This window comes from Gorilla gorilla, chromosome 10 (assembly GCF_029281585.2).
Source record: "Gorilla gorilla gorilla isolate KB3781 chromosome 10, NHGRI_mGorGor1-v2.1_pri, whole genome shotgun sequence".
Classification (NCBI taxonomy): domain Eukaryota; kingdom Metazoa; phylum Chordata; class Mammalia; order Primates; family Hominidae; genus Gorilla; species Gorilla gorilla.
The window spans coordinates 24,145,250-24,160,043 of NC_073234.2; the positions used below are offsets into that span (position 1 = coordinate 24,145,250).

The 14,794-nt window shown below is 36.1% G+C and overlaps 1 protein-coding gene and 1 pseudogene across 2 annotated transcripts; one reads left to right on the forward strand and one right to left on the reverse strand.

Annotated features, from left to right (window-relative positions):
- Window positions 1–3,908: 3,908 nt before the first annotated feature.
- LOC101139499 (transcription elongation factor SPT4-A-like) lies at window positions 3,909–4,870 on the reverse strand (annotated as a pseudogene).
- Window positions 4,871–5,642: 772 nt separating this feature from the next.
- CLEC4D (C-type lectin domain family 4 member D) lies at window positions 5,643–14,521 on the forward strand. 2 transcript variants are annotated; one of them, XM_063693795.1, is made up of 7 exons: window positions 5,643–5,700; window positions 5,798–5,898; window positions 7,374–7,466; window positions 10,302–10,412; window positions 11,147–11,298; window positions 12,367–12,482; window positions 13,265–14,521. In XM_063693795.1, the coding sequence occupies exons 2-7, from the start codon at window positions 5,871–5,873 to the stop codon at window positions 13,410–13,412; spliced, it is 648 nt and encodes a 215-aa protein (XP_063549865.1). In that variant the 5' UTR covers window positions 5,643–5,700; window positions 5,798–5,870; the 3' UTR covers window positions 13,413–14,521. The 2 variants fall into 2 exon arrangements, with proteins under 2 accessions (XP_063549865.1, XP_004052704.2); XM_004052656.4 differs by having other exon boundaries at window positions 5,643–5,898; window positions 13,265–14,516.
- The last annotated feature ends 273 nt before the right edge of the window (window positions 14,522–14,794 follow it).

The window sequence follows — 14,794 nt, forward strand, 5'->3', positions numbered from 1 at the left end:
AAGCACTATAGCAAGATGTCAAGAATTTAGAATCTAGGGTTGAAAATATAAATACTGATATGAACAAAAATAATTGAATAGCAAGTACCTGGGAAGAGGTATAAAAAAAGAAAAATTGAAGTCATTGGTTAATAAGAGAGTAAGAAGAAAAAATTGTTGTATCTTTCAGCATCCACTAATGAAATCATATTATAACATAGATATTATTGACAATATCTCTAATATCTGTGGGGCCTTGGGCACAATTTGGTGCGCAGTGTATAGTTAACAAACAAAAATTTAAAACACAGTATTTCCTGAGCTTAGATACATGAGCTACATATTTGAAAATTAATTTCTTAAAAATACTTAAACAACAATAGCAATTTCGTATGGTTGATTTTTTGGACACTTCAAAAACTTCCAGCAGATACGAATGCAATGATTACAGAAATTGGTGCTATGTTTAAAGGTATTGTAAAATATCAATGCCATATTCTTCATTATTTTTTCCAAAACACATGTACTTACTTTTCTAACTGTCTAACTAAGGTGCCTCAAATATATAGTTAGGTGGTCATACTGGCCTGCTTCCTCTTCCTGAAAATGTCAGATAAGCTTTCACCTTAGGGTTTTACACAAGCTGTTTCCTCTCCCTCTCCTGGGAAGGTTCTTCTCTCTGAAATCCACACGACTAACTCTCATCAACTTTAAGTGCTTACTTGAATGTGACCTCAGTGAGACTTTCCCAGATGAATAGATCCAAATTATACCTGTCCCACTCTCAGTAGTTCCAATCCCATTTGTCCTGTTCTATTTTATCCTACTACACATATCGTCTTTTAACATACTATGTAATTTACTTAATATATGATTATCTTTAATTACTTTATCTCATCCTACTAGAATTTAAGTTTTATGTGGGCGGTGATTTTTGCCTCTTTTGTTCCCTGTTTCATAAGAGTCTAGAGCTGTGCCATTTTATAGTGTAGCCTCTGTTCACTTCTGGCTATTTCAATTGAAGTTAAACAAACTTAAATACAATAAAAAGCTATTTCCTCAGTCTTACTAGCCACATTCCAAATGCTCAGTAGTCTCCTGAGGCTAATGGCTACCATATTGATCCATCATCACGGCCAGTTCTATCAGACTGTGAAAGGCTAGAGCACTGCCTGTCACAAAACAGGTAATTGGCGTAGTTTCTTTATGCTGCTATAACAGAATACCGCAGATTAAGTAATTTATAGAAAACAGAGATTTCTTTCTTTCTTACAATTCTGAAGCTGAGAAGTCCAAGGTCTAGGGGCCCACATCTGTTGAGGATCTTCTTGCTGCAACATCCCATGGAAAAAGGTCGGAGGGCAAGAGAGCACATGCATGAAAGAGAGAGAGAGCAAGAGGGGCCAAACTCACTTTTCTAAGAAGCCCACTCTGATGATAACAAACTGACTGTATGGTAGCATTAATCCATTCATAAAGGCAGAGCCCTTAGGACCTAATCACCTACCATTAGGCCTCAGCTCCCAATAGTGTTGTGCTGGGGATTAAGTTTCCAATACGTGAACTTTGGGGGCACAATTAAACCACAGCAGTGATCGGTAAATTGTTGAATAAATGAATGCTGAATGGCTAAATGTTAAAATAAACATTTGGAGAAAGCCGAGCTAAAATAAATCTCACATCATAGAATGAGTTATTTGGGATAAAAGAATAAATATAAACTTATCAAAAATTATTGCAGCTAAGTTTTTAGTAGTTAAGTCACAAGAACTTGAGTATATAGTGCAGCAATAATTACATAACACTCTCAGCTTCTGGATTGCAACAAATATTTACTTTCAAAGAGATTTATGGAGGACCAAAATATCTATCGGGTACCTCATTTTCCTCTAACACTTTCTTTTTTCCTTGATATTACTTGGCCTTAAATATGTCTTAGATTGTAGAATTTATCATAATTCTTGTACATGATTTTTCCTTATGAATTGTGAGGTGTGATTTAATCCTTAAAAGATGTGAAGAATCTACAAAGTGGGAAAGAAACATACCTTAAATGAAATATATGACTACTATTAGAAATTCTAGCTTACCAAACAATTCTACAAATAATAGAATTATGAAATCATCTAATTCCTATTTTTCTACTTTGTTGTATTCTATAAAGTTTAAAACCATTTGCAAAAAGATCATTGTCTTCCTAAAGTATACTACACTCTCTTTTAGTGTTTATGTTCACTGCTGTTTCTTTTTTTTGTTGTGTGTTTGATTTCTGTTTTTGTTTATTTTTAAAACAACCAAAAAGATATGCACATATTTTAATTTACACTATGGTTCTGTATAATTTTTTTAAATTACTATACTTTAAGTTCACTGCTGTTTCATTTCCTTATTTAAATATTCAAAGTCTCAAAAATTTTTAATATAAAATTAGAAATTCTCACAGTTGTTATTATGGTGACAGTTTATTCTGGCAAAAATGAATGTGCACTTTAACTTTAACTGTTAAAGAGCAGGAAAAATTCTTTCCTAACTCATTCTATGAGGCCAGCATCATTCTGACACCAAAACCTGGCAGAGACACAACAAACAAAGAAAACATCAGGCCAATATTCTTGATCAACTTAATGCAGAAATTCTCAACAAAATACTAGCAAACTGAATCCAGCAGCACATCATAAAGCTAATCTACTGCAATCAAGTAGGCTTTATCTTTGGGATGCAAGGTTGGCTCAACATACATAAATCAATAAATGTAATTCATCATATAAACAGAACTAAAACCAAAAACCACAGGATCATCACAATAAATAAACAAAAGGCTTTCAACAAAATTCAACATCCATTCATGTTAAAAACTCTCAACAAACTAGGCATTGAAGGAACATACCTCAAAAAATTAAGAGCCATCTATGACAAGTCCACAGCCAACATTACACTGAATGGACAAAAGCTGAAAGCATTGCCCTTGAAAAGTGGAATGAGACAAGGATGCCAACTCTCACCTCTCCTTTTTTTTTTTTTTTAGTTTTTCAAATAGTTTATATTTATAAAAGTATGCCAAAATGACATTGAACCATTATCTTGCAATGTGTTTTGATGTCCCTATCACTCTTTTTAAAAAAAATTTTTATTATTATTGTACTTTAAGTTCTAGGGTACATGTGCACAACGTGCAGGTTTGTTACATATGTATACATGTGACATGTTGGTGTGCTGCACCCATTAACTCCTCATTTACATCAGGTATATCTCCCAGTGCTATCCCTCCCCTCTCCCCCCACCCCACAACAGGCCCCGGTGTGTGATGTTCCCATCCCTGTGTCCAAGTGTTCTCATTGTTCAATTCCCACCTATGAGTGAGAACATGTGGTGTTTGGTTTTCTGTCCTTGTGATAGTTTGCTGAGAATGATGGTTTCCAGCTTCATCCATATCCCTACAAAGGACATGAACTCATCATTTTTTATGGCTGCATAATTTTCACATAGCTTCGTTTCTACAATCACAACATTCCTGAGGTAAACAGGCAAGGTGTAATCATTCTCTTTTTACAGAGGGAGAACAAGGAACTTAGGGAAATCAAAATGGGGACACTAACAGGATTTCTGTGGAAATTTAAGTAAATGAGAATTCGTAGTAAATTTTTTATCCTAAAACAAATAACTCACCTTGGCCGAAAAATGGGATGTTACCCAAGGTCCCCTACTGGGCCGGCGGAGAAAAGGACCTGCCTCCTACAGGGGCACACACAAGGCAGACTAGGACCCAGCAGTCGGCCAAGGCCCAAGGGTCTCCAGTAAGGAAAATGTAAAATGTGAGTGTGTGAGACTGGCCTAAGATATAGGAAGAGCAGTAAAGAGAAGAAAACTGACGAGCAGAGGGGGAAAAGAATTATTAAACATGGTCAAGGAGCAAGGAGCACTACAAAGCCTCAGGATTTCTTCAAGGGATACTGCTGTGCCAGGTCTGAAGGGCAGAAGGATACAAGCGCAAAACACCAGGGCCACCAAGCTGATGGGGTTACTGAGCCTCTGGACAGCACCTTCTGATAGGAAGCAAGTAAGCACACTACAAAGGCTGCAATTCTGGAGGCTGAGACAGTCAAGAGGGAGTGGAAGGGCCTCTGCTGCTCTGGGAAGGTATCTTATAGGGCAAATAAGCTCTTACTGTGTGCCTAAGAGAAAGGAAGAGGGAGGCGAGGCAGGTGTCATGGCCTTAAGAACTTTCTAGAGGTTTATATATTGACATTTGACCTAGACCTCTTCATGAGCAAGGCACAGCCTTGGGCCACAGGTAGGAAAGTCTGCATCCTACTCTCTCCTCAATTGCATCTGTTAATCCACCAACCCAAATCCCTCCCACCCCCACCTGAAGTCCAAATAAGGTAAAATGATAAAATGATGTGCTGCTCTCTCAACAGTTGGCTGAGTCTGAATTGGAGGGTAGGAAGCACTTGAAGCTCTGCCCATTTAGTTCCAGAACAAAAAATAAGCAGAGGCAGGAGGTGGAGAGCAAAGATGCTGGCAGCCCTGCATCTGGTCTTTATAGCTGTGTCTTTGGATTTGTAGGCCACTCCTCAACTTTTCAGCTCCTGCACGGTTCCTTAGGGCAAGCGACCAGTGGTTGACACCGCATATACACCTGGCTTGAAGTTATTGACTCGCTGCCAGTTGGAGACCCAGCTGTCCTCTGGACTCATCATCGCAATGATTCCATCAAAGGAGGAGCTGGTGCAGCCATATAGCATCTCTCAGTTACCCTTCATCTGTAGATATGCATCTCAATAGTCACAACCATCATATTCAAACTGGTCTATAGTACCTTGACCAGTGAACACAGCAAACACACCCACAGATGCCGCAGGTCCTTCAGCACCGTCTCCAGGGCCATCTTCTCCAATGAGAAGAGCAACAGCAAGGAAGACGGCCACAGCCTGCGCACCCGCAGGAAGTAAACAGCTCGTTAGCCGGGTCTCTTATTATAATTCCATCATGAGGACGGCATTCTCATGACCTCATACTAAACCTAATTACCTCCCAAACTTTTGACCTCCAAATGCCATTACATTGGAGGGTAGTGCTTCCACCAATGAATTTTGAGGAGATACATTCACTCCCTAACAGTGCTATAAATGAAGTCAGGGACTCTAATGGTGTCTTTATCACAGAATCTTACATTTTCTTTGTCTTTGCCTTAACACAACTCTTTTTGCTCACCTAGAAAGTTCTTGGGATTTAATTAACAGCTCTATCATCTCTTCCTCAACTGGAAAACAAAGGTTGCTGTGTCTTCGCATGCCATGTACACACAATGTGTACTTTAAAAGTTTTTGTTCATTGTTCACATTGTCTTTTGCTCTCTTAAACTCAACTTTTTATTCAGTCCAGAGAACTTTTTAGTATATAACTCACCCCAAGAATATAACTGCCTTTGAAAATATAATATTCACAAAAAGAATTTAAAAAGAGGGGATATTTACTAAATTTTTATTGGGCATAACAATTATTTCTTTTAGGCGTTGCTAAACTTTTTGTCTAAATGAAAAAAAAACAAATTGAGAAATTCCACATTTCACACTGATCCAGTGATCTCAACATACTTGTGGGTTTCTACTAACTGTTGTTTGGTATTGCTTTCTCAATTTCCTTTTTTTTTTTTTTTTCCACCTCATCTCCCGGAATGAATCAAAGGAAACCCCCGTCTTTGAAAAAGACTTCTTTTGAGTTAAGTTTCTTATACTGGTACCTTTCTAATCTCACTACAATATGTAACATTGGTGTTCGATCTCAAGTATTTCTGAATATATTCCTCTATCCACAGAAATATACTCTGGGGGAAAAAAATAGAACAAATTCTTGCCCTCCTGACCATTGAACAAGAGACTAATTAGACAATGGAGCTAGAAAAACGTCAAAGTAAACGTGAGTACTTTCTCTCCTTTCAATTTCAAAGAAGCAGATGGAATTATACTAATTTAAAAGATATGAGTTGATGGTAGTTTTAAAGATTGTTGATGATGACGGGGAGAAGGAGGTGGAAGGAAATAAAAATGACGTTGGTGAAGAGGAAGGACATAGAGTCAAATAAGTTGGATAACAGAAACTTCTTTATAAAATGTATATTGGACCAAGAGGGGAGATAAAATATATAAAAGAGAAATAAGATGAAAAGAAAGAGAGTAATATGAGAAGATTCTTTTAAAGAAAAAAGAGAAAAGGAAGATGTAGAAAAAGCATTTAGGCTTATGCTGTATCAGAGGCTCTAATTGTCCCATTTTATGTTTGACTTAAGTGACACCAGTGGATTTGTATTGTGATAATATTAAATAATATTTTTGATAGATATATAGAACAAATGTGGAAATGTTTAAATTAAAATTAAAGTTTTACTTTATCTCATCACCCTACCATGGCAAACTGTAATCACAGTGTGATCCTATTGAATTACCTTTTTAGGTAACAATATTTCTTAGAGATTTTTTGCATCAATATATACTGATTTCATGCTTATTTAATTACTATATAGAATATCATTGTGTGAAGGGACCATAATTTAGAATTTCCACTATTGATAATACACATGTAAATACTAGATTACAGTATGTTTTTTCTATTTTGAGAAGTACTGCAATGAATATCTTTTAACATAAACAAGCTCAATTATTTCTATAGAATAGACACCTGTAATTGAAATTATTGTGGCAAATGAAATGCATTTAAAAATGGATAAATGCCACTAAATTGATCCTTCTAAAAGGCATTCCTAATTTTCCAGTCCAGGCAGCAGCATTTATTTTCTCACTAAGAGTGCTTATTTCCCCTCAGCCTTGCCAACACTGCATGTATTTAATTTACTTAAAAAATCTGATGTGTGAAAAGTTATACCACAATCTTTTCGTTTACAGTTCCCTGATTGGGCATATTTTTGTTTGATTAGTGGCTATTTATAACTTCAGCAAATTAAAATTTCAGCAAATTTCCTGCTCAGAGTTTTGCTCAGTTTTCTAGTTGATTTTGAAATACTTTATGCAGTGTGGATATTAATATTATGACAAGACTTTCCTTTCATACGTTCCTTGACTCTAACATTGCTTGGGTTATATAGAAGTTTTAATTTTTATGTACTCAAATTATCTATTCTAATGGCTCTTGGGTTTTGCATCTTACTTATAAAATTCTTTTCATTTCAAAATTACCAAGAAATTTTACATTTTTCTTTCTTATTTATTTATTCATCAATAAGCTCTAAAATTGATTTATTTGGAGAAAATATTTATGCTTTTCTCTAGATCTGAAATATTTTGTTTGCTCTCACTTTTAGATTGCTCCTTGGTAGAATTAGCTTTCCTAGCTTGTAGCTGAGAGGAGGTTAATCTCTATTTTTCTTTTGGTCCTAGTGGAAGGAGGCGTGCATTCCCAGCTGATACCTTCGGTTATTGCTGTAGTTTTCATCTTACTTCTCGGTGTCTGTTTTATTGCAAGTTGTTTGGGTAAGTTATTAGCCAAAGTAGAACTCTTCTTGAATTATTATTTCCAAACAACTTTTCTGAAGTTGCTCTAAGCCTTTTGGTATCTTGATTTTTCCTAGCATAACCTATCTATAATATCTTCAGGGTCTTGCACTGAATATTCAGAGCTACATTCTTGACCTTCTGTCTTTCAATGGTGGTACCTTGTGATAGAGATTGAATGATGGAATTTAGACCATTTTCTGTACATGTAAAAGTTGGTTACTATAGCAGATTTCCCCCCATTTTGGACTGGGATTACAAAGGGATACGTCTTATGAGTAAAGAGTAAGCAGAAGAGAAATAACTTTCAGATAGACTGGCTTTGAAAAGAACAAGCTTGGAAGAATTGTTCTCTCTCTCTCTTTCCCTCTCTTTCCTTCTTTTTTCCTTTCTTTCAACCTCTTTATGGATGTACAATTGACATATGAAAACCTGTACATATTTAATGTATACATCTCAATTTGGGGGATTAGTATACACCCTTGAAAACCATCACCACCATTAAAAAAATTCTTTCTGATATCAAACCTAAAATAATTATAATTAAAGTAATATGATATAGGTGCAAGACAAATAGACTAGAGGAAAATAAAGGAGAGCTTGGTTACAGATCCTGCATGTATATAAGACTCTTTATATAAAACAAAAGAAGATATGTCAGATATATGGGAAAAGGACAGTTTTGTTCAATTAATGTTGCAGAGCCCATTGATTATTTATACTTAAAAGATGAAATTGGTCTCCTGCATCACACTGTATACAAAAACAAATCTAGAGCGGATTATTGTCCAAAATGTGAAAAGTAAATCAATAAAGTTTTAAGAAGATAAATGGAGAATATCCTCATGACCTGGAGGTAGAGAACGATTTCTTAAACAAGCCACAAAATGCACTAGAAAATAAACATTGACAAATTATACTACATTAAAATGAGTTACTGTACAACAAAACATACCAGTAACAGTGAAAATAAAAAGCCATAGGAGAAGATACTTGTAATGCATATAATTAATAAATAATTCACATGTAGATTATATACAAATTTTTTCAAACCAGTAGGAAAAATACTTACAATAAAAAAAGTGGGCAAAGTCTTAAATAGGTACTAAAACAAAGAGAAAAATGAAATGTCTAATAAACACACAAAAGTGCCAGCCTCATTAATTAATTATCAGGAAAATGCAAATGCAACTCACAGTGAGACACCTTTGCAAACATAACAGGATGGCAACAATAAAAAGTCTGGCACTACTAAATATTGATGATGCCATGGAGCAAATGGACCTCTAATGAATTGCTTCTGGTGGAGTTTAAGCATTACAATCACTCTGGAAAAGTTTACCGCTATCATAGTTTACAATATTCATACCCTATTGCCTGCAGTTCCACTCCTACGTATGTGCCCTACAGAAACGCATGCTTATGTGCTCCAAATGCATGGTTGAAAATGCTCAGAAGAGCATAGTTCACAGTAGCCAAACACTGGAAACAATGCACACATCTAATAGGAGTAGAATAGATAAATATATTTTATTTCATGAAAACAATAGTTCACTCTACAGCGATGACAATGGATGAATTATAGCGGGCACGTAACAAAATAGATAAATTTCAGAAACAATTCTCAACAAAAGAATCAGAATACATACTGTGTGATTGCCGTTCAAAAACAGGCAAATCTGATCTATAGGGACATGTTAGTAAGTGACAGAATTGTGAAACAAAGTACAGTGGTTACTTAAAAGCCAAGAGTGGTTACCTGTAAAGGAGAGTGGTTACCTTTAAAGGCGAGGGAGTGAGCTGCGTTTGAGATGTGAAGGCTATCTGGGGTTTTGGCAATATTCTGTTTCTTGAGCTGAGTAGTTGTTACCTGGAGTGTTCACCTCACAATAATTTGCTAAACTGTTTTCCACTTTTTTACATTTGTTTATTTTTTATTATTTATTTATATTTATTTTATTATACTTTAAGTTTTAGGATACACGTGCACAACGTGCAGGTTAGTTACATATGCATACATGTGCCATGTTGGTGTGCTGCACCCAGTAACTCATCAGTTAACATTAGGCATATCTCCAAATGCTATCCCTCCCCCCTCCCCCCGCCCCACAACAGGCCCCGGTGTGTGCTGTCCAGGAAGGGTACATTTGTTTATATATTTCAAGGTGAAAGTATTTTAGAAATGCATAAGGTTCATACAACCCTGCGCGCACCAAAAACCCCTATCCTAACACAAATTTTGATAGAAAAACATGCTTGCAAGCATGTGTACATAAAAGTTTGCAAAACTTCTCCCGTAAAGAACAAAACGGGCCAGACGCGGTGGCTCACGCCTGTAATCCCAGCACTTTGGGAGGCCGAGGCAGGCGGATCTCGAGGTCAGGAGATCGAGACCATCCTGGCTAACAAGGTGAAACCCCGTCTCTACTGAAAACAGAAAAAATTAGCCGGACGTGGTGGCGGGCGCCTGTAGTCCCAGCTACTCGGGAGGCTGAGTGAGGCAGGAGAATGGCGTGAACCCGGGAGGCGGAGCTTGCAGTGAGCCGAAATCGCGCCACTGCACTCCAGCCTGGGCGACAGAGCGAGACTCCGTCTCAAAAAAAAAAAGGACAATATGATAATAAAAATATTAATTTTCAACAATTGCTTTCAACCAATTCACCTGGAGCTGAAACAAACAAGCTGCATAGAAAGAAAAGAGAATATGAGGGCCTTAATTATTAGGATAAGAGAAAGGTTAGGAAGGTCAGCCCCTATTTCCCTAATTAGTGGTTATATAGAAAAAGAAACCTAACTTGCTTTTATCCTTGACAGTGACTCATCACAACTTTTCACGCTGTAAGAGAGGCACAGGAGTGCACAAATTAGAGCACCATGCAAAGCTCAAATGCATCAAAGAGAAATCAGAACTGAAAAATGCTGAAGGTACAGAGTGTAAGATAATTTCTTTTTTAATTTCCATTTTCGTTCAAATTTATAGTCTGACTTAAGGAATGTCAGTAGTGAACCAGGAAAGATTAAAATAGCATAAGATGAGAATCTGGCATCGGAGTAAATAACAATACCTTAAGATAGAATTATTTCTCATTACTGTAATCCAGTTAATAACCGGAGAATATAGCTTTACAGATGGATGGGTTATTTTTGACATCCAAAACATAACATTAATCAAATTCAATTTTCCCTTGATTCAGACATATGATAAAGACAGTTTCCTCCTAGAATATACAGCTTTGCTGACATGTCTTTATTTCTTTTATTATTGTGGAATTTGTCATCTCATTTGGGAGAATGGGGCAGTGCTTAAGTTTTAGTAGGTTCTTTACCCCCTTTGGGTAAAATATCCTGCAAAAGCTTCGTAATGGAAACACTTTAAATGTGCAAGTCAACAGATGTAGGAACATTGAATAACAGTCATGCCTTCTAAGATAATATTTTGTAATTTTCTCGTAGTCATTATGTGGTGTCCAGTACTTATGTTTAGAAGATATTTAGGAATGTAATTTTCAGGATCTTTTGGTAGGAGAACAGAATAATTTTGGTGATCTTGATATTATTCTCACAAATATTAATTGGATATAGGTAGTAGAATAGTTATGCAATCTGTTACAGATGAAATGCTCTTTTGTTACCAATTTCCGTTTTAATTTTCACTTGAGGGAGCACCTGGAACTGTTGTCCTATTGACTGGAGAGCCTTCCAGTCCAACTGCTATTTTCCTCTTACTGACAACAAGACGTGGGCTGAGAGTGAAAGGAACTGTTCAGGGATGGGGGCCCATCTGATGACCATCAGCACGGAAGCTGAGCAGGTGTGTTGGGAAGATCACATCAGTTTCTCTGCTGCTTTGAATCTCTTTCCAGAAAAAGAGGAATTTCTCTGTCCTGTTATGCCTCTGTCTGTTTTCATCTGCTCCATCTGCCTGGAAAGCCCTTTCTTCCTCTTCAACTTTTTGTCATATGGCCAACTTCTTTTGGTCTTCCTATATTTGATTCATATGTTATTTCCTCCAGAAAGCTACCCTAACTACCTTCCTCATTCTACCCCTCCCTGTTCTAAGTGGGAAGTACTTCTGTGGGACTTTGTGCACAACGAGATCATGGCATTTACTTCACTCCACTATAATTGTCTGTTCACTGCTCCATCTCTTCCAGTGACTTTTACTACGTGGAGGGCTGGATCCATGCTCTACTCACCTTTGCGCTTCCAAAGTCCTGTGCAGTGTGAGGCACACTGGATAGGTCTTGATAAATGTTTGGTTAGTAGGTGAATAAATGAATGGTTAATCAGGACTGAACTAGCTTCTCAGGATAAAGTATAGGAAAACTAATTCAGATGTATGGATCTAATGATAAGTAAAGAAATCTTAGGGTAAATTCTTTAAAGGCTAAAATTTATTTCCTCATGTAATATGTTTCCATTTATGTACCATGACTCAGATTCTAACTTTTTCTTGGTTAATAGTTTCCTCAAGGATTTTGTCTCCATAGGTTTACAATGTATAGGTTCGGTGATTCTGAATAAAATGGAATTTAATGAAATATGCACGCAATTAAAGAAGATGATATTAAAAACAAAACCTCCTAAAAAATCTAATCTTATTAAGCATTGTGCTAAAAGGGTTGCAAGTCTGACCTCACTTAATCTTCCTAGTAACTCTATAAAGTAGTGGAGTTGTCCGTTCTGAAGACAAGAGAACTGGGGGTTTGGTAAGATTGAAGCACTTACTAACATTACAGGCAGGATTTGAAAACAGATCTATCTGATGCCAGAGCTTTTGTGCTTAACCAGTAATCTAGTTGACATATTTCCTCTTTTTCCAACATCATAGCCATCACCTGATTCATGCAACTATATTAAAATTTATATTTTTATGCAGAACTTTATTATTCAGTTTCTGGATAGACGGCTTTCCTATTTCCTTGGACTTAGAGATGAGAATGCCAAAGGTCAGTGGCGTTGGGTGGACCAGACGCCATTTAACCCACGCAGAGTGTGAGTATATTGAGTGGGCTGAGGGGATTTATAAGCAAAGGTTAGAAGACGGTAGCAAGAAACATTCATTTTGAAGTGGAGTACATTGATATAAAAATGTTAGGAGAGACCACTGCAGGTTGAGTAATCTCCATATGCTATGTCCCAGTTCCAGAATGGTCCTATAATTTGCATGCAATTTTCAGTATTCTTATTTGCACAATGTCAATAATGAAAGAATGAATAGCATAGAAGTGATATAAAATTTGTTTTAGGCTTGACATTTAGATAAACAACATAAGCGATAAAAATTTTCTTTGAAAGAGAATCAAAATCTTGTCATTTTCTTTCTTGAAGCCAATATCGTTTAGTAAAAATATAATGCAAAGCCACATGTGCAATTTAAAATTTTTTGTTAGTTATATTAAGAAAGTAAAAAGAAGGAAGTGAAATGTATTTTAATAATGTATTAATAATGTATTTAACCCAATATATCCAAATCTTATCATTTCAACATGTGATCATTATAAAACTATTACTGAGGTCTTTGACATTCTTCATTGGCACTAAGTCTTCAAAATACAGCACTTAAGACTTAAAGCACATTTCAATTCAGAGAAGCCACGTTTCAAGTGCTCAGTAGCTACATGTGCCTAGTGAGTATAGTATTAGCGCAGTTCTAAACTGTTCACTAGGGACATTTCTCTGAATTGTCTCCTAATATATCTATATCTAATCTACACCTATAATCTACATTGTCTATATATACCTATAAATCTCTATCTATGTTGTTTTTCTTTCAGATTCTGGCATAAGAATGAACCCGACAACTCTCAGGGAGAAAACTGTGTTGTTCTTGTTTATAACCAAGATAAATGGGCCTGGAATGATGTTCCTTGTAACTTTGAAGCAAGTAGGATTTGTAAAATACCTGGAACAACATTGAACTAGAAACCCACAAAGTGATCCTTGCGATGGAAAGAGAAAAGAAGAACCAATTAGAATGAAGCAGAATGTACATGCGTCATTGGAACACAGAAAACATGCTGGTTCATACGGCGTTTTTAGTCATGATGGTCTCTATTTTGTTTGATTCATTTGAGACAACATGTGTGTATGTGTGTGCGTGTGTGTGTGTGTGTGTGTGTAGATAATGTGGTTTTTGTATGGTGTTTGATGGAAGGAATAATCTTTCTTTGCTTTCTTAGTAGTATTTCAAGGTGTTTACTTTTCAATTGGTGTGCACTGAATGCATGTATGGAAGAATAGCGTGAATAATGCAATCTCTTTGTCATTTTTCCCCTTCTCAGACTCTTAGCTCTTAAAATTCAAAGATGGGATATTCTAACTGGTAGTGGTGCATCATTTTTAACCCAAATATTGCAAGCACTTTAAAGATTTTAAGCCACATTTTTATTGTTTGATGTTTCATTTTCAGACTTTTTAATGTCAGTCATTACATTTACATTGCATGAGGAAAATTTTTCCAGAACAACACTGTGGAATAGTTCTGAATTATGCTGTTCTACAGATAGAAAAAAAGTCCAAATGCCTTTAAAAATTTACTTCTTACTCCACCCAACACGTTTTTGCAAAGCAAGAAGTCTCTGTAAGACACCTTAAACAAAGTCCTTCAATTCTACAGCAGAGGAAATAAAATCCCCCAGAAGCCAAAGGGCTCACCTTCACATTGTTAGTTCATGACAGACCCAGGTGTGCTTCATTAGAGATAACATACATTCCCTTTGGTATCACAGGAAGTTACTGGGGATTACTCGACCTCATTACTTAGCTAACGACTGGATAAAATTTCTTAATTATTTGAAGTAACATTGTATTCGTGTTTGCATTATTAATTTGAATAGAAAATAATCACATTTTCAACCCATTTATACAAATTGTTAATGTTTCTTTAGAGCTGTATAACTATAGTTTGAACTAGCAAGGAAGTTATTGTTTTGACAACCAGAAATTATGCTTTTCTGGTGCATGTAACATTAATTGCAAAGGGCAGTCACATCCAACTTTAATAAAATATGGTGGTCTTTCTTAAAATTTTCAATTTGCTAATTTTTCCTGGATCTAAGCTGAAAAATTCCAGGCAACAGCTTTTTAACCTAACTTTCCTACTACTACTTTTAAAAGCAGTATTTATTTTGTAAATTAGCTACTGATTTTTTGGGTTTGAAATACTGGTGTTTGATTGTGTGGTGGTGGTGGTGGTGATGGATGTGTGTAGCTGTGTTAAAAGCTGATACTTTTAGCTGAAATGGTGCTAAATAAATTTGACTGTGTTTGCCATATTCACTAAATTATGTAGCATGAAACCTATG